We start from the raw sequence: 18,273 nt of genomic DNA, 5'->3' as shown, positions 1-18,273 counted from the left end.
ACCACTGTGTTGCGGGCTGAGTTTCTCCCATTTTCAGCCAGCCAGCTCCATTTGCTGCTCCAAAATTTACGGTGCGACTGCATGGGAACTGCTGGGACTGCTGCCAAATGAAGTCCTCTATGGGGATCGGGAATTGGAGGCAGCTGCGAAATACCCCGGGGTTCCTCGTATCCCAAAGCACAATCGTTGAATGTCGCCCAGTGATTCGCTGTACATTCGCTGGAACTATGTATCCTATATATTCCACTTTGGCACATTGAGAACCCTGAATCCCCCTGAATAAAACACAGAAAAAAGGAAAACGCAGAATCATAGAGAAAGACCATATCTACCAGAGTGCCGAATCTGGACTAGATCGGATCAATATTATAGCCAGAAGGAACAAATAAAATTGCACTCGATCTCCCTCCCTCTCTCTTTCTCTCTCGCACACACGCTCATCCTCGTGCAGTGTGCGTGCTCTGTCGGAGGGGAGCGTGCTAAAACGACTGCTGTTGTTGTGAGAATAGAGAAAAAGAGACAGATGTAACAAAAAACGTAAACAGATAAAAACCAACAGATTTTTATGGCATTTTTGTTGTTGTCAAAAAATCAATATATTTTATAAATTGGCTGAATAAATAGATAAAACTGCATTTCCATTTATTTATTTATATTATACATATGTATTTCCATCTACAATCAATTGACGGAATTACAACAGAAATTGAACAGTAAATGAATATTAGCCAGAGTTGTAACCAAAATACAACAACTTCGGGTGCACCGTGTGATTAGCATATGGAAAATGTTCAATTTAAGCGCTAATCAGCTACGGATACCCCCGTCCAGGGACGTGCTACTGTCACAGTGACAGTATCTGGCAATAAATTGTTATCTGGCATCAAATAATTACAACGTTTTCGGCCAGACAAAATCGTTGTTGTCGCTATAGTTGTCGCTGTTGTTGTAGCTAGATGTATCCACGTTGTTGTTGTTTTTGTTTTTGCTGCTGTTGACGGCTGCCTGCTGCCAAAGTTTAGCCGCCAATTTGAGTGCCAATAAAGCGCGTGTGCGCCACAGAAAAAAGATTTCATTTTCAAAACCTGGCGACAGCCCGACAGACCGGCGGACGGATTGATTTTGCCAGGGATAGAGCTTTGTTGCTGTCGCTGCTGCCTTTGCGCTAATTAACCAAAAACGCAGCCAATTAGTTCGAAAAGTGGCAGAGCGCAATGGAAAATGGGTGGATGGGGGGGGCGGTGGGCACAGGGAAATGGGAAATGGGTGGCAAGGGGCAAACAAGTTTTGATTTTGCGATTGCGCTTTGAGGCGGAACCTGTTTGCTGATTTCCATTCCACACCGGTATGTCCTTTCCTACTTGTTTTCCTTTGGCCAAACCAAAAATTGACTACGAATAATTCATTGATTGAGAATTTCCGAAATGAAAAGCAAGAAGGTGGGGCACAGGGCAGGGCAGGGCAGGTCGGGGCGGGGCAGGCAAAGGTTAAATTATGTCTGCGTTCGACGGGATGTGGCTATAATAAACAAACATCGGAGCACACACGGAGCTTTTCGAGCTGCCACAAAGCGGGAGGGGGGCGGCAGGGAACGTGGCATGGCATGGCATGGCGTGGGGCAAGCTGCGGCGGATAGTCAGTCAGAATGCAAAGCTTGTTAAAATTCATGTAATGCATTAACAGAGAACAACAACCACAAATTACACACACACACACACACAGACGAGAGGGAGGAACCCGGGGGGGACAGGGGTTGAGGGATTCAGGGATACTGCAACGCGGCACAGAGGCAAAAGGCCGACGGGCTGCAATGAAAAGGCAATTAAAGCGCAGCAGGATCGGATGTGCAGTGGAGGGGGTGAGTCCCTGGGTCCCAGGGGGGAGGGGGGATAGGAGTCTGCAGTGGAGGCTGCTGCTGCTGCTGCTGCTGTGGCCGTTGCAGCAATCAATTGCATGCTTCAATGGACAAATATACGAGCATAGACAAGTGGAGAGCCCGGCCAGATAGACATGGCCGATACGAACGCCGTAGCAAATGCGTTCGCCCAGCCGTCCCCATCTGTCTGTGTATGTGTATGTGTGTGTGTGTGTGTCAAGCATTCGTCGCTTTAGCCTCTGTCTCTGTCTCCGTCTCCGTCTCCGTCTCCGCCTCGGTCGTTGTCCGTGGCAGACAGCGGCAGGACGGACGGCAAGCGGCTAGATGGACTCAACTAGATAAAACCTTAGTTGGCATGGACCCCAGACCCCAGAGCCCAGAGACCAGAGCCCAGTAGAGGAGGGAATGGAGGAGCATGCTGCATGTTGCCTGTAGCTGGGGCTTGAGTTTGGGTTTTGGACTTGGGTTGGGTGCTCCATCCAAAGTCTGCATCTTCATTGGCAGCAACAGCAGCAGCAGTCAAGTGGAACGGCAAAAACTTGTTAACTTTTTTGCTACAAAAGGTTCGAAGAGTGCCAAGTTGAGTCAATCAACTTGCAGCAGTGTTGCCCCTTGCCGCTGCCACTGCCCCTGCCACTGCCTGATGTCTGCTGCCTGCCAGTGTGGCTGTGGCTCCGTCCACTCGTCCTCTCACTTGGCAGCAATTAATCAAAAGACCAGCTCCAAATCGGTGCCCAGGCTGGGAGCTTTATTATTGCAATCAAGTCATTTACCTGCCCCAAAGTTGTGCCTGCAGCCGTGGCTGGGGCACAGACGTTTAATTATCACTTTTGGCAGCAATTAACAGACAGAAATTTAGCGGGCCACGCCCCCTCCGCCACCGCCACCGCCACCGTCACTTCTGGGGGTGGTGGGGCGACCGCGACTCTCTGCCACCTCCGCGTAGAGCGGACTGATCGCGGCCAGCAGACGATGGGCGGACACATAGACCTGGTCGCAGCTGCTGACCCCGTCCTGGATGCAGTCAAAGTCGTAGCCCACGATCCGGAAGCCGGCGAAGCTCAGTTCGACGCAGTAGATCTCCTGCTCCAGGGTCCGCAGATTGAGGTACGCCACCCGATCGTTGTGCGGCAGGTACTCGGCCACAAGCAGGTGGTCCGCGCACTCCTTGAACGCTGCGGCCATCTGCGAGGCCTCACTGTACGCGTCGAACATGGCGTGTGGTTGCGAGTGCAAAAGTTCTCAGCTTTTCCAGGGGAAATAAAATCCCTTGCTTGCTACGATACCCCCTCTGGTCACACTTCGAGACGAGATCAATAGAGTTTCGGCTTCCATTTGTCGTGAGACGAAGCCTCTTACTGAGAGCTGCGAGAGAGAGAAACAGCGCAAACGAAGAGAGCAGCGAGCGATCGAAGCAGAGCAGAGAGCGGAACGAAGAATTAGGAACACAAAAATATATACATATAAAGGGCCATTGATTACGAAACACTGCCCACTTTTCTACTCAAAGACCTAATTGCTTTTTCCATTGCATTTTGTCACACTGTGCGGTGGCGGGACTTGGCAGGGGTTGAGGGGGGAGAACCATAAAGAACAAATAAGGCAGCGAGCAGCTTGAGAATCGCTACTCCACCTCTCCTCTCTTGAAGACATTTTTCCGTATTATGCATCCGCTTAACTCCTCCCCACTGCCCCCCACCTCTCGGCAAACCCCCAACCCCAACCCCAGCCCAAGCCCAAGCTCAAGTGCTCCGTGTCCTAGGGGTCTTTTGCTGCTGCAGCGCAAGAAAACAAAAAGGACAAGAGACCAAAGACTCGTCGGCTCAGACTCATGACAGCCGGTGAAGAGGAGTGAGAGGGGCAGAAGGGGTGGCCTGTCTTGGTGTGATTTGGCAGCACACACACACACACACGAAAGGCAGCGGCAGCATCTTTTTTTTTCTGCTGATGAAGTTGAACAATTTCAGATACCAGAGCCCCAGCAAGCAAGCAGTGCAGGAGAGAAGGTAAGCGAACGGCGGAGCAGCCAGAGAGAGGAGGACAGGGGCCTGAGGGTGATGAGAGGAGAAGATAGAGGTTAGCAAAACGGACAGAGAAGACAGTCAGGGACGGACAGGACTGTGCTGGTGCTGAGCCCAAGCCCGTGCCCATTGCAGGCAGTCCGGGCAACGTTGTTGGCCCCGGCCCGGCTACTAGGCAGAGTTTCTTCCACTGCCACCTCCCGCTTGCCCCTCCTTTGCCCTCTTCCTCCTCCTGTTAACAAACAATCAAGATGCTAAAAATGAAAAACTTTTTCTGACGACGGCACACACGCAAATTTTTCTTAAATTTTTCCCTTTTTCCTTTCCCTGCGCGACGAAATATTGTAGTTGATGAATTATGCGACAGCTGCCCAAGGAAAACTGTTATTCGGAGCCACGAACCGAAGAGAAAAGTTCAGTTTCAATTCATTTTAATTGCGCCGACAGTTTACGGTAAAAGGCCTGGGCCGCCGCGCTCTCTTTTGCTCACCGATGGGCGGCCCGGCCTGCAATCAATTGAATTAACCGAGAGCGAGAGAGAGAGATAGAGAGAGAGATAGAGAGAGAGAACCAGAGAGCATGACCATAAGCCGAGTGCAACTCTTTTCTTTCACTTCGCCCAAACCCGAGTACGACTTCGACTCCGAGTCCGAGTCTGAGACTGTGCCTTTCTCCATTCCCCCTGCCACGACGACACTTCGTCGGATGTCGAAGCTTGTGATACCCTCGCAGATCGATGATACGGGCAGCGCATTGTTGTAACGATTGTTTGCATCGAAATCACAATACCCTCCATCGGCGAGGGTATACCAATTGTCGGTGATTTATGAGCGCCTTTTGCGCTTTAAATTGAATTCAATATTTTGCAAAACGCTTCAGGCAGCAGCAACAACAACAGCAAATTGTTAACAACCAACTCTTTTGTTGTATTCGTTGACAGTTGCACTTTGTGTCTGTATGTATGTATGTATGTATATATGTGTGTACGGCGAACGATTGCACATTTCATGGCTTTCTTTTTTCGCGCATTTTGTGGCTGCCTGCTTGCCTGCTGAGAATTGATTTTTCTTTCCTCGTCGCTTATTGTGTGAGTGTTTGTGTGTGTGTGGGCAGGCCGAGGTGTGAAAGGCGTCGAGTGGGAGTGCCTTGAATTGAGCTGTATTTTTTGTTTTGTTTTGTGTTTCCCCCTCCTGTACACTGTACAGTTACGAACCCACGCGACACGGAAACAAAACAAATGTACGAAGCGAGGGAAAAACGCGGAATCACTGGAAAATTGTCGAGTTTTCGTTTGGTTTAATGAACTTCAACTATTTAAGCCATTTGAGGGCATTCATTGGCGGTTCAGTGGTTACAAGAACACATTTATTTTACTGGAAACATCGCTTTAAGCTCTTGAATGTTATTGAAATATTAAAGATATTTTCGTCTAATATCTATTCCTCCCTAAATATCAATCCTCCACTAAGTTTGCAAGTGAATCAATTTAAATGATCTCTTAAATGTGCAGGACTCGGCTCTTTTTATTTGCTAGATATTGGTGCAGCATTGGTGGAACTGCAATTTTCATGAGTGCTTCCAACAGTTTCCCCTCAACCTTAACCATGAGCTCTTTCCACCTTCGAGTACATATCTGGGTAATTTTCACCTCTCAGCTTTGGCCCATTATTACCGTTTTCGGAGTTCAGCCTAATGACAGGAGAGGGGGGGGGGGGGGGGGGAAAGGGGTAGAGCCGCATGCCCCCAAAAGTGCCTGTCAAGATGAATGTGCTCTTTTCTCGATCTTTGTGCTCCCCGTCGTTCCACCAGCCACAATCCCTCCCATGCCAGTTCACCGCCCCTCTCCCGCACTCTATCACCAAACAGTGGAGTCTAGTGTAGTAGCAACAACAGTACAACAGCAACAGCAACACATCTTGTAGATGCCCCCACGCTGAAAATTCAAAATGTTTTCGTTTGAGTGAACACCAGAGCAACAAAAGCAACAACAATGATAGCTGTCGACATGAGGCATCGTTTTAGCTGTTTTTGTTGTTGTTGTTATTGTTGCTATTGCCGTTTCGCTGCCAGGGCGCTACATTTTGTATTTTGTTTTTGTTTCCGTTTTTTTTTTGTATTTTTCTTCACATACAATGTTTTTGTTCTCCTCTCCTGCGCCAGTCAATTCAATTTGAAGCCATTTAGCATCAATTTGCAGTAATTTGACGTATAAATTATGTCAAATTGCCGAGCAGCTTGTCATTGGGTGTCTTTGGTTGTTGTTGTTGTTGCTGTTCTCACTCCGTCACTCGGTCTGTCGGTCGGTCGGTCGGTCGGTCGGTCGTTTCGGTTTCGGTACGACTTTGTGTAGTTGTTGCTGCTTTTGCACCTTTTTTTTTGCTGCTGCCGCTGCTGCTGCTGCTGTTGTGAGAGATTGTGCCCGCCAGGTAGAAGCGAAGCGAACAAGCAAAGCAGAGAAGAGCAGAGCAAGCGCGCACCCCCCTCTGCCATCGTAACTTCCCTCAACCGGTGTTCACAAAATCCCAGTTCCATTGTTCCCTCTCCGCCGCTCTCCCTCTCACCCGAGCATCGGGCACGTTCGGCAGTGTGTGAATTTTATTTTCGCTTCTCGGGGTACAAAAGAATTTCACTTAACACACACACAAACAAACACACAGATGGAGGACCATGTTCGGAGGGTACGTACGAATGAAAAAGGGCCTGGTCCAGTCCAGCGGAGAGGTTCAACAGTAAAAAGTGCCTCATAAAGCCGATATAGAAACTAATACCGACGGAAGGGAAGAGGGAAGAGCAAAGAGCACAGAGGGGAAACAATTTTTACGCTTTTGTGAATGTTAACATTCAAAGATATCATCAAAAAATTCACTGGAAATGCCTTGTACAATAAAAAAAAAAAAAAGAAGAGGAACCAAAAACGAAGGAAAGAAGGGGCCGCCGACAGAGCAGAAGCAAGATCGCTTCCCTGCTCGTTAGTAGGGGGGCGGGGGGGGAGAGGAGGCGCAAATGGACGATGGGAGGACGGTGGGAGGGGGACTGTTGAATTTTGTCGCCTCTGCTTGGCGGATGAGTTGCTGTTGCCGTTCACGCGTCGTAAACTCGGTAGCAGCAACAAAACAGGAACGGAGTGGGGGATCAAGGTATAATAAACAGAAGGTAGGGCGGGCAGAGAGTCCAAGGAAGCGATAGCGAAGCAAGGCAAAGGCAAGACAAGACATACAAGTGGGTGGACCTTATCTGTAATATACCTTGTAGGGTAGCATAGCCACGGCATTCTACACATGAAAAAAAAGGGAACCTGTCATCAGGGGACATGAAATATGCATTTTTCCTCTAAAGCTCCCCATCTCGCTCTCGCTCTCTGCCAGCTATGCAGAATTTGAAGAATTTCCATTTGCATTTTAATTAAGTGAATGGACAAATGGCACGGACGGGTGGTGGGGCGAGGGTGGCTGGTCGGCCACTGTCCCTGGGATCTTGTCCGGGCACCGAAGAAAACTTTATTATCTGTACAAGCAATTATGCATATCATAAAACACTTGAAACATTAATGAGGGCCGGCAACGAGAGCAGACAATGGAAAGAAGAAGAGGAAGGGGAATGGTAATGGCAGACCGGACCGGACTGGACTCCGGGGAAAAAGAATCGTTCGCTTCATTTAATACCCTTCGGTAGCAGGGGAATACACGTCTCAGAGGTGGTAGATTTATTTGTAATTTTCACTACTCTACAGCGAATATAGCCTTGCTTTTCGGTATACACTCTGTGGCTCTGCGGCTCTTGAGGAAGTCGCTATTTTGTGATTCTGAATTCATTAAACCAAAACCAAAACCAAAAGCAAAACTAATGAATATTCATTCGAGGTTCTCCTCTCATTTATTTGCACAATTCGGCTTGTCCCATAGTTTGGGGGCCAAAACACACACAGACAGATCATAAATCATGGGTCGATTTGCATATCGGCATATCGCCTGCACTGCCATCTCTAAATAGACAGCAAAAACAGCAGAAATGCCCGCCCCTCCCCCTTAAAAACGGTTTCAGTTTTGTTTATGGCCAAAGTCAGCGTGTTGCCACTTTATTGCCTGCTTTACATTTCTGTTAGTTCAAGTCCCGCGCCCCAAGCCAAACACAACCCATACAAACACACCATATACATGTGTGTATGTGTGTGTATACACTTGTGTGACACTGTGCCTGGCCGCGCACTCTGTGTGGAAGTGGAGTCGTGTTATGCTTTGCGGCCAAATTAAAATTCGACTTAATCGCTTAAACATTTAAAAGGCAAACTAAAAGCCAGCAGGCGTTGCCAACAAGCAAGGCTTCCCATTCCGCCTGCTCCGCCACTCCTCCACTCCACAACTGCCGCAGACTCTCCTCTCCACTCTCTGCTCTTTTTTTGTTGCTTTCGTTTCGTTTCCTTTTCTTTCTTTTTGCATGCGCAGCACAACATGCGCCGAAAGTTGTAGCAGCATGTGGCTATCTCGCTTCCCCAGCCAGGCTTTAATGAGAGAGCGGCGCCATACAACAAACATGGCTGCCAACGGCCCAAGAGAGTGCCAGAGAGCGAGATGGATAGAGAGAGAGAGAGAGAGAGAGCGACCGACACAGCATGCTGAATGGCAAGGAGATTTTCGTTTTTGCGGGATGAGTAGTGTGGAGCCCAAGAGGATTGGGGAGAAGTTTCGCGTCGTTTGCTTTGTTCGTGTTTTACCGTTCCGTGGCTGCTCTCTTTGCACATTCGGCAGGAGCAGAGGCTCACGGCCATGCCATGCCATGCCATGCCATGCAATTCAAATGTTAATTAAAATTGAAATACTTTAGCAGTCCCATTGAACTGTCTATCGTTCTCTCTCTCTCTCTCTTTGAAAGAGAATTTAAATTTGATTAATTCGTCAGAGTCAGATTCGCCATGCAATAATTGTTTGCCCATCGAAATTCCGCAATTTCCCCCCAATACAGAAGGCCAGGAGTCATCTGTCATCGGAGGCCCCTGCCCCAATGAACAGCGATGCGGTTTCAATTACCGCCAGGCAGGCACTAAACCCAAACGATCCGAAAAATAAATGTGTATATTACGAGTAAAACACAGAACCACCACCCACCCACCCAACAACCCGTCGCTGAGCAGCGGGCCCCACCATATCAGATAATGGCGGGGGTTTATGGACCGTAATATTTCCCCCAAAATTATGAGACACCCAAAAGTGGTGGTGGGTAAAGCAAATTAAATTTCCAGTTTATGGCATAGCACTCTGCGCGATAGAGAATCAGGCCCATGGGCAAGCCTCAAGGAACTGGCGGTACGGCCTCAAGGTACGGCTTATAGGCTTCTTTGTAGAGGCACTTGAACCTCCCACCTAGGAAGACGAGACCCATGGATAAATCCAGATTTAAGACCTAATCATGTGGCATCGTCCTCTAAGGTGTGGACCATCCAAGCTCTCTCGGCTCTCAGAGAGACGAGCGCTAAAAAGAGATGGCAAACGTTTTACCTTAAGCACGTTTGACAAATGGATGGTCCTCGAAAGAGAGCAAATGTGGTGAATCTTACTCTGAATCTTTTGCCTCTTAAGGCATTTCCACAAGACTTCCCCCCGCCCCCCTGTCAGTGGGAAGCGAGGGAGTGGCAGAAACACGCTCCATTTTGTTGCTTTTGGTTCCGTTTCGATTTAGTTGCTACTCAAGTACAATTTAGTAATGCTAATGTTTTATTTGGCCAAAATTACTCTTGATGCGGCTTTGACATGCAATCAAAAGTTTTCGAAAAAGAAGTAGCCCACAGCAGGGGGGTGGGGGCTGCGGCAGGGGCAACATGCGAGGTAGCAGCAATGTTGTTGATAGTAATCAACATCAATTAAAGCAGCTGTCCCTCTCTCTCTCTCTCTCTGTCCCTCTTTCCCCATTCTCCCTATCGCCCAGTGCTTTCGAGGAGGTGTAATTATATTTTGTTGCTGCGCCTCTTGCCATCGTCAAGGGGCATAAGCTGCCACTCTGGAGGCACTGCAATTGCATCTAGTAGTGACTGACTGACTGTCCCCCCCCCCCCCCCCCCGCACTCCTCCTTGGGTGTGTGTGTGTGTGTGTCTGTGCCAGCGATGGCAACTGTTGATAATTATAATCCGCTTGTGGTTAAAATGGTGTTGCCTACCTTACTGGCGATAAGCGGGCATGAATAATTATGTTGCCGCTGCTGTCGTTGTAGTTTCTGCCACCGCCACTGCCACTGCCACTACTGCTGATGCTGATGCTGCCACTGCTGCTGTTGCGGTGGCCACTGCTGGCTCTGTGTCGCCTGCGTGCCTGCCTCGGCGACAACTCATGAATAATTAATGCACTGCCGCCTGCTGGCCCCAGACCCAGCCCGGCCCGGCCCGGCCCCGACCCGGGACTTGTCGCGGATTCATTCGCTTTGCTAGCAAAATGTTGTTGCGGCTCTGCCAGGCAGCAACTTGTCTTTGGCCAGGCTACTCTTTGGGAATATCTTTTCAATTACTGCAGGAAATCGTGAATTACAGCGGACACTGGAGTCCGGGACTGTGCACTGGCCATGCACCGAGAGAAAAACCCCACACTTGTGTGCCAGTCCATTGGATGGACTCGAAGTGGGTTGGCTCTCTGCTTTTGCCGAGTGTAGAATATATTGGCTACTGTGCTGCTGGCCTGCCCCACCGCCCCACCGCCCCATCGCTCTGTGGTTATTATTTTGATTAAAGCAGACAATTGCCGCTGCCGCAGTGCAAATATTTAACAGGCACACGGACGGAGGAACGAATGGACGGCACAATGCCGCGCTGCCTCTGAGGGTGCCGCCGCCAACAATTAACACTTGAACAGAAGCAGCAGCAGCCGCAGCAGCCGCAACTGGAGGCAGCAGCCACCACTATCAAGTGGCAGCCATTATCAACTCAATTTGAATGAAATTTATGCAGTCTCCGCTACAGCTGCCGCTGCCCCTGGAATTCCCACCTTAAACTAAATAAGCAATGAGTTTGTCTAGAAAAAGGTTTGGGGCGGTCGCACAATTGGCACTTGAAAGGCATCAAGATACAATGGCAATAACTGCAGTGGCAGAGGCAAAGGCAAAGGCAGAAGGTAGTGGCAGTGGCAGTGGCAGGAACAGCAGGCGGCAGGCAGCAGAAGGAGGCAGCAACAAACAAGCTAAACAAGTATTGCTGCTGCTGCTGCTGCGGCAGAAGCAGACAAAAGACACGAACGGAAAGACGGAAGGGTGGAGAGGTGGAGGGGTGGAATGGGGGGCTACCGATGCTGCAGCATGGGAATTGAATTCCATTCAAAAGACGGCAGCAGGCTGTTTGTCATACTTGCAACAGCAGCAACAGCAGAAAGGAGAAGACCAAGTGAAATGGCTTACATGCATTTCTCTGCACTGCTCTCTCTCTCCCTCTGTGCCGTGCCCCCCGGTGGCAGCAGGCGTGTTGAGGTGTGTTGAGATAGCATCTTGCATAAAATTACTGCCAGGAGAAGAAGCTGCCACAGCACAAGAAGCAGCAGTAGGAGCAGGAGCAGCCACCAGCCACCAGCGACGTGGCTGCCCGATGCTATGCCACTGATAGCCTCGAAATTGTTGGCAGTTGCAATTTGCTGTTTGGAATTTTAAGCGAGAGCCAACAATGAAGTTCAACCCGAAGCGAACGAAGGAGCCAAACGAGAGACCCAAACGGAACAAAAGAGGTGGAACGGGGAAGGGGGAAACAGACGGGGAGGCAGGCAGCCAGACAGCAACATCATTCTCATGCTCGTCATCAACAGCAGCAGCATTAACGTGGAGCAGATACGGTGGCGGCGGGGGGGAAGACACGCTTAACCCATTCGAGGCATCGATTTTTGATTCCGATGGGACTCGGGACTGTGGGGATCCCCCGTGCAGAATCTTAGTATTTACATAAGGCATCTATAGAGAGGCACAGAGATGTTCGAGCTGGGAGTTTTAGTTCCCAAAAACCCGGACAACAGATCTGCCAAGATCCGACAGAACAAAGCAGGAAATTTCGATTCCACAGATCATAAATCAAAGAAAAATGTAGATATTTCAATATATAATAAATATATATATATTTAATTTAATTTTCAACTAAAATCATGTTTTCAAGATATTTAGTGCTCCCGTTTTCGGTAAACGGCTTTTTTGTACAACAAAAAAAAGTAGTAATTCCAAAAGGAAAAAAATAGATGCCTTATTGACGCATTAACATATAATTGACACCATTTCCAGGACAATTTAGCCTTTACTTTTTTTTATAAATATTTATTTTCTAAACCAACCTCAAATTAACAGACTGTTAACAGCAGTCCGAATCGTTTATCGACACATAACAGAGGATTTTGTGCGCCTAACAGCACTAAACTGTACGTTTAACAGGCCACGAGAATATGTGACAAAAATCTGCGAAATCGGGAGCACCTAAAAAACGAAACCCGTAGCCTTAAATTCGGCTGAAAATGGAAAATCTTTTCAGATTTCAAGTTTGTTTCTGCTTTAAACTCGAAAGTCAATAGACTTCAGGGCCAGCAGATTTCTGCGAGTGTGCGCTCAAATGTGCCATAATTCAGCCCGTTTGGCACGAAGTGGGTTAAATTCCCCCCCCCCCCCCCCCCCCCCCCCCCCCCCCCCCCCTCCACGGGAGTTTGCAACTCCACAACTCCAATAAAAGTCTACAGCCAGGCATGGCACTGATGTGTTTGCAGTTCTCTCCCCTTTGCCTGGGGTCCAACTCCTGCCAGTACTCCCCTCCTCTCCACTCCTTCCCCTACCCTGCTGCCACTGCGTCGGACTGCCGCTCTACCCTTCTGTTTGCTCCTTGCTGAAGTTTCATTTCAGTTTGCCTTTCGTTTTTATTTATTTATTTTTCTTGTTCATTTCCATTCAATTTCAGGTTGCCGTTTCTCTGACTCTTGATTATGTATGTATGTATATATATGGATGGATGGATGGATGTGTTTGTGTTTGTGTTTGTGTGTAGCTTTTGCATAAGCCGTAGTTCATTCGAGTGAAGCGAAACAAAGGCAAAAATCGAAATAAGATATAGTCGGCGGGCAGCAGCAGCGGCAGCAGCAGCCAGGCACGATTTATGTTAATCAGACAAGAGGGCGGCAGGGCAGACAGTGAAGGGGCTGGAGTGCTGATCCAGCGGCAGCGCCAGCGCCAAAGCCAGTTGCATTCAATCATCTTTTATCTGGCAGCCATCGCGACGGAGCTTGCCACAGAGGGGAGGAGGGGGGGCTGGGTCTGGGGCTATTATGTATCGCTTAGTTGCAGCATTTGGCGCACTTTCGGATTTCTTCCCGTTTCCGAACCAAAGTCAAAGTTTGATTCGTGTTTTAAAGACGGTTTGTTTGTTTGTTCGGTTCGCTGAGATTTCAATTTGATTCGTTATCGATTTGATTTCAATTTGCCAAATGCCTCGCTCTCTCTCTCTCTCTCTCTCTCTCTCTCTCTCTCTATCTGTCTATCTATCTATCGGTGCATTGTTCGGGGTGAAAGTCCAATTTGAATGCAGTCTTACAATATTCGGCCCTATTTCAATCTACCCAATCACCCCTTTTGTTGTAATATTCAGGATTATCATAAGTGTTCAATGAGGTCGAGGAATTAATTTGTATAATTACAATATTTGTGCGGCTCATTTCCACAGGGGAAAAGGGGTGACACCAGTCGATGGGCGTGGTCGAGTACAAACCTGCAATGAAAGAGATAATGAAGAGGGTTAGTACATTTTAATTGGCAGACGAATGCATTCCATACAGAATAAATCATTTGGAGGCCGAGAAATATTTCAATTTAATACCAAAATTCAAATGAATGCAAATTCAAGGCTAGAGAGAGACAGACGATGGCAGCTGCTGAAATGTTGACTGCAGATTATGCCAGGTGCCCCTTTTCCCTGCCCCTGGCCGGACCGCTCCCTTCTTTGAATTCCCTTTAAATATTTCACAAACATTTTCAACCAAAACGCTCGCATCTCTTCCTTCTGGCTCTTGGGCGAGAGCGAGAGAGAGAGAGAGAAGCTGTAAAGTGGGCGTTGGGGTGGACCCAGAAATTCCCAATAAAGGAAAAACCATCTACCTTCTGTGGAATGCATCCCGCAGGGCTATATTCGTATAATTTTTCCAACGCTGAAACAGGGTCAATGACTTCCCCTTCCGCTTCCCCGAAAGGGGGTAGCAAGTGAAAAATGTTGGCAATTTTTGGTGTAAAACGGATTGACTGAGGAACGTTTTGTTGGCGGGACAAACACTCTATTCGAGCAGCTCTTCTGCGCGCATTTCGTTTGTCTTATCTATCGATCAGATCTACGAGCTTTGCTGCTCTCAGCAAAATCATTCTGTTGCTCTCTCGCTCTCAGCAATTCCTTCCATTCCACATATACATACATATGCTTTCGCACAGCAGCAGCCTATGCCGGCGTTCTCTCTTCGCTATCGCTCTCTCCATCTGTCGCGCTCTCGCTTGCATTAGGGCACGGCTGCAAGTAGCACCTCACCTCTGGCACTAAACATACGGCAAACTAAGCTTCTGAAAAAGCTCATTTCATCGGTCTCTCCAGCAGCCACAACAATGCGCGCTGACTCTCTCTCTCTCTCTCTCTCTTCGGCCACGCTCTCCTCAAAAACGGATCCTAAGCTTGTGTGAAGTTGCTGTCTTTATTTTGATGCTCTCTTTCGTTTTTTTTTACACTTTCACATATGTACAATACTTTTCACTCTAGCTGTTGTCTCGCAATCTGTCGTTTATTTCAGATCAGATGGTTTTTTTTTTTTTGTTGGGATCACCCTAATGAAGTGGATGGCCAGCTCCCCAGCTCCTCTTCCGAAATAGCAGCAAAAAGCAGGAAGCAAGACTGAAAGAGTTGTTAAAGGATATATGTATTTGGACATGGTGGTAGCTGTGCCATTTTTGCGCATTTTCATGCACTTTTTGCGCCGGATGTGCAGCACGAGGCGAACAAAAAAATGCAACAGGGGGGGTGGGCGGGGTTGGGGCGTTGGGCGCAGCGAAAGAAAATTGTAATTTCAACAAAGAAGCGAAGAAAATGGCACAAAAACCTCACCCACTCTTTCCACCCACCCGTTTTGTTGTTGTTTTTTCTTTCTAGAGCTAAAAACTTTTTTGGAGGGAGGCGCTGACTGGGCGGAAGGGGACAAATGCGTTTTTGATGCTGCTGCTGCTGCTGCCGCTGCTGTTCGGGGCGGTTCCGGGGCGTGGCTTGGTTTTTGGATTTCGTTTAAGCCACCGGCACTTGCCAAGTAGCAGCATTAAGCGTATGCCAATTAAGCAGTTTTGTTCCTCTGCTCCAAGTATCCCCCCCCCCTCCACCGCAAACCGTCGCACACAAAAGGTATATGCCATTGAAGGTGAGGCAGTCGGAGAATGCAACGAATGAGTGCGTGCACCTTGCATTTAATACACCTTGCGCTTAAGAGGCGATTGTTAAGCCTCTGTACCGCCCTCCCCCCCTCCCCTGGTGGTGGTGCTGCTGCTGGGCAAAAATTGAAACAACAACTTTTGCAATTACTTTCCGTAAACAAAACAAATGTGCTCCAGTCACGCAATCTCTCCCTCTCCCGCACTCTCTCTCTCTCTGCCTGTCTGTCCCCAAAACAATAATTACCCATGCATTGTTCAGGCACAAATACATGCACAACAGGTCCGAGCACACACACAGACAGGCGAGTATGCAATGGTAATGGCAAGGGTAATGACAATAACGAGGTGGAGCGAATCCAATGGAAGGGGAGGCCGTCTTGAAACAAGTTGTTAAATTGTTATTGTTTAGCGCTTCGTTTCCTCCCACCCCACCCCCAGAGAGAGAGAGCTACAGTGAACGCCCACAAATAAGGAACGGGACCCTAATTGAAGTGTTGCCCCTTCAATCACACGGGGAGTGAGCAGAGGACGGGGAAGGAAGAGGGCAAAACACATTTGCCATTAGTACGCATACATTTTTGCACATGTACATATATACAGATGCACGTAAGCACTATGCTCATGCACGAGCACGCTCAAATCCCTTTCATACACTGCGGAAAATACGAAGCACCATCAAGCCATTCGATGATTGGGTTTCCTTTGAAAAGATATAGATAATGGCCCCTGCCGCGATCCATTGCCAATTGGATTGCAAGTTTCCAAACACCTCCTCAAGCTCGCACTCCGCACTTTTTCCAGTGCATCATCCTTCTGTGCAGCGTAGTTCCTTTCATGCGTTGGGGAGGGAGGGGGGCGGAAAGGACCCTTGTGGCATGCAACAATTTTATTATTACGTTCATTTGACTTGCATATGTGCATACGTAAGCAGTTTGCCAGGACTGTGGCCAGGACGATGCAATCATCGTTGTCGTTGGTGGCTGCTGCTGCTGCTCTGAATGGCTCGTAAATCCTCTCACACATACACCAACACACGCACACATTGCATTGTCGTGTCTCTGGGATTCTATTACACTACCCATCTCCCTCTCCCTATCCCCCTATCACCCCTCGCCCCTCGCCCGCAGCCGTTATTGCTCTTTCCCTATGAAATTATCCCCTTGCAATCGACGGACAGAGCGAGATGGCGCGACTGACAGGGTTTGGGTGGGCAAAGAGAGACATTTACCGTTTACAAACACCTTCCATTCTGATCATTGTTATCTCTGTCTCACCAATGCTGTCGCTGTCCCTTTCACCCGTTCAATAATTCAATTATGCTTCCCATTTCCCATTTAATGTGTCACATTGGTTGGCGTATCTGTGTGCGTGCCTGTCCGTGTGTCCATGTGTGGTCTTGCTTGTTTGGGTGTGGCCAGTGTAAACTAATTTCAATATTCCATAAAGCCAGTTCATTGTCCGCCCCAAAACCCAATCAAATCTCATCAATTTTGCATATACTCGTACGCTGTGTTTTGCAATTCAAAAGTAATGTGTGTGTGTTTGTTCTACCCCCCTCCCCCAGGACATACCCCAGTCACGTGCTCTAGTGGGGGGGAAGCAGTGAGGCCCGGAGGAGTCTTCCAAGTTCTCCCCTCCATTTCCCACTGCTTTCCCCAAACGCTTACCAATCATATATCGAGTTAACCCAAAAATAAGGCTCGCATTTGGATCCGAAAATTATACCAATATTAAAGGTCCTTCTGTCGTTCAGTGAAAGTATCATTTCTGATGGCTATCCTTTGCGATAAGGTCTCACTCGTGGCCAGATCTGTCCTCTAATTGGGGAGACCTCAACAAAGGCCTGTCGAGGTCCTCCCGTGAGTGGACATGCAGCTCATGGCGTGGCATGGTCCCCATCTCGCAGAGTCCTGGGGTACTTTTGGGGTCGTACTGTGGCCGGAGAGAACATGGGATACCACAGTTCGGGGGGTTATGTGCCACCGCCTGCCACCACCCACTCTTTGTACTCTTTCGAGTTTCGAGTTCAATGCCTCTTCGGCCAACGGCGGCAACATTCTGTACATTCTGGCAATTTTTGTTTGAATGAAATCTAAAATGAATTTAATTTGCGCCTGCCATGCAGTTTCCATTCATCGAATTTTTCAATGTTTTTCCCCGCCAACAAATTGAAACAAAACTCGATTCCCTGTGTGTGCATTTCAAAAACAATAAATAATGCAAATTAATTAGCAGACTTTCATTTTGTTCTCACTCATAGATAGGCACTCATTAGGCGGCCGCGGAGGGGGAAGGAGGCAGGGGGCAGGGGGCAGGAGGGGCACACAATTTGCGCCAAATGCCTGGTAATTTAATTGAAAATGGCAGCCCCTGGGGGCAGGCCCCGCCGATACCACAGTACCACAGTATGCATACATATATCTGAGGCGGATCAAGTTTCTGTCCGCCTGTCCGCCAATACGGCAGTTGGCACGTTCCGTGCCAGCGAAAAAATTCTCATAATAATTAAACGAAAAACGCGTTGATTGCATGCAATTTGCATTTTACGACGGGCGACGACGACGGCGACGACGACGACGACGACGTGGGCAAACATGGCAATGACTGGGCAGCCGCCACACGGAAAGGGAGGGGCGGAGGGGCGGAGGGGCGTAGAGGCAGGCTGTGCATCCAACACAGACATCAGATATGCAAAGAGAATTTATACTCGTAATACCTGTGCACTCGGCTGGTGGCTGCTGGCGATGGCTGCGTGACTGCCAGCCACTCGTGGATCGGTTATGGAAAGGATTAGGCTTCCATTCGATAGTAAGCACTCACCGTGAGTGCTCGTGAGTCACGCCACCATCGCCAATGGGGGGGGGGGGGGGGGGGGGGGGACCTGTTAGGGGGCTGCAATTGTTAGGGCAGGTCCGAGCCGGCCGTAATTGAAACTCAATAAGCCCGAGCTATTATTATCGACTTGAAGACTCCCCGCGGGGGCCACATGC

At 48.7% G+C, this 18,273-nt stretch overlaps 2 protein-coding genes across 2 annotated transcripts in view; both read right to left on the bottom strand.

Moving 5' to 3' along the window:
• Nucleotides 1-18,273, bottom strand: part of LOC6592868 (platelet binding protein GspB) — an 80,112-nt gene that overhangs the window by 20,519 nt on the left and 41,320 nt on the right. The window lies entirely within an intron of this gene.
• On the bottom strand, nt 2,604-3,163 carry LOC6592875 (protein GSKIP homolog). The gene has a single exon (XM_002018506.2). It carries the CDS (start codon nt 3,089-3,091, stop codon nt 2,732-2,734), a length of 360 nt encoding a protein of 119 aa, XP_002018542.2. The 5' UTR covers nt 3,092-3,163; the 3' UTR covers nt 2,604-2,731.

The sequence above is a fragment of the Drosophila persimilis genome, unplaced genomic scaffold (genome assembly GCF_003286085.1).
Source record: "Drosophila persimilis strain 14011-0111.01,24,50 unplaced genomic scaffold, DperRS2 tig00000002-arrow-pilon, whole genome shotgun sequence".
Taxonomy (NCBI): Eukaryota; Metazoa; Arthropoda; class Insecta; order Diptera; family Drosophilidae; genus Drosophila; species Drosophila persimilis.
Note: the sequence above shows the minus strand (reverse complement) of the source record. Positions and strands in the feature narration are given on the sequence as shown.

Bases quoted from the DNA above. Each gene is read 5' to 3' on its own strand.
- LOC6592875 (XM_002018506.2), bottom strand. From the start codon at position 3,091: ATGTTCGACGCGTACAGTGAGGCCTCGCAGATGGCCGCAGCGTTCAAG.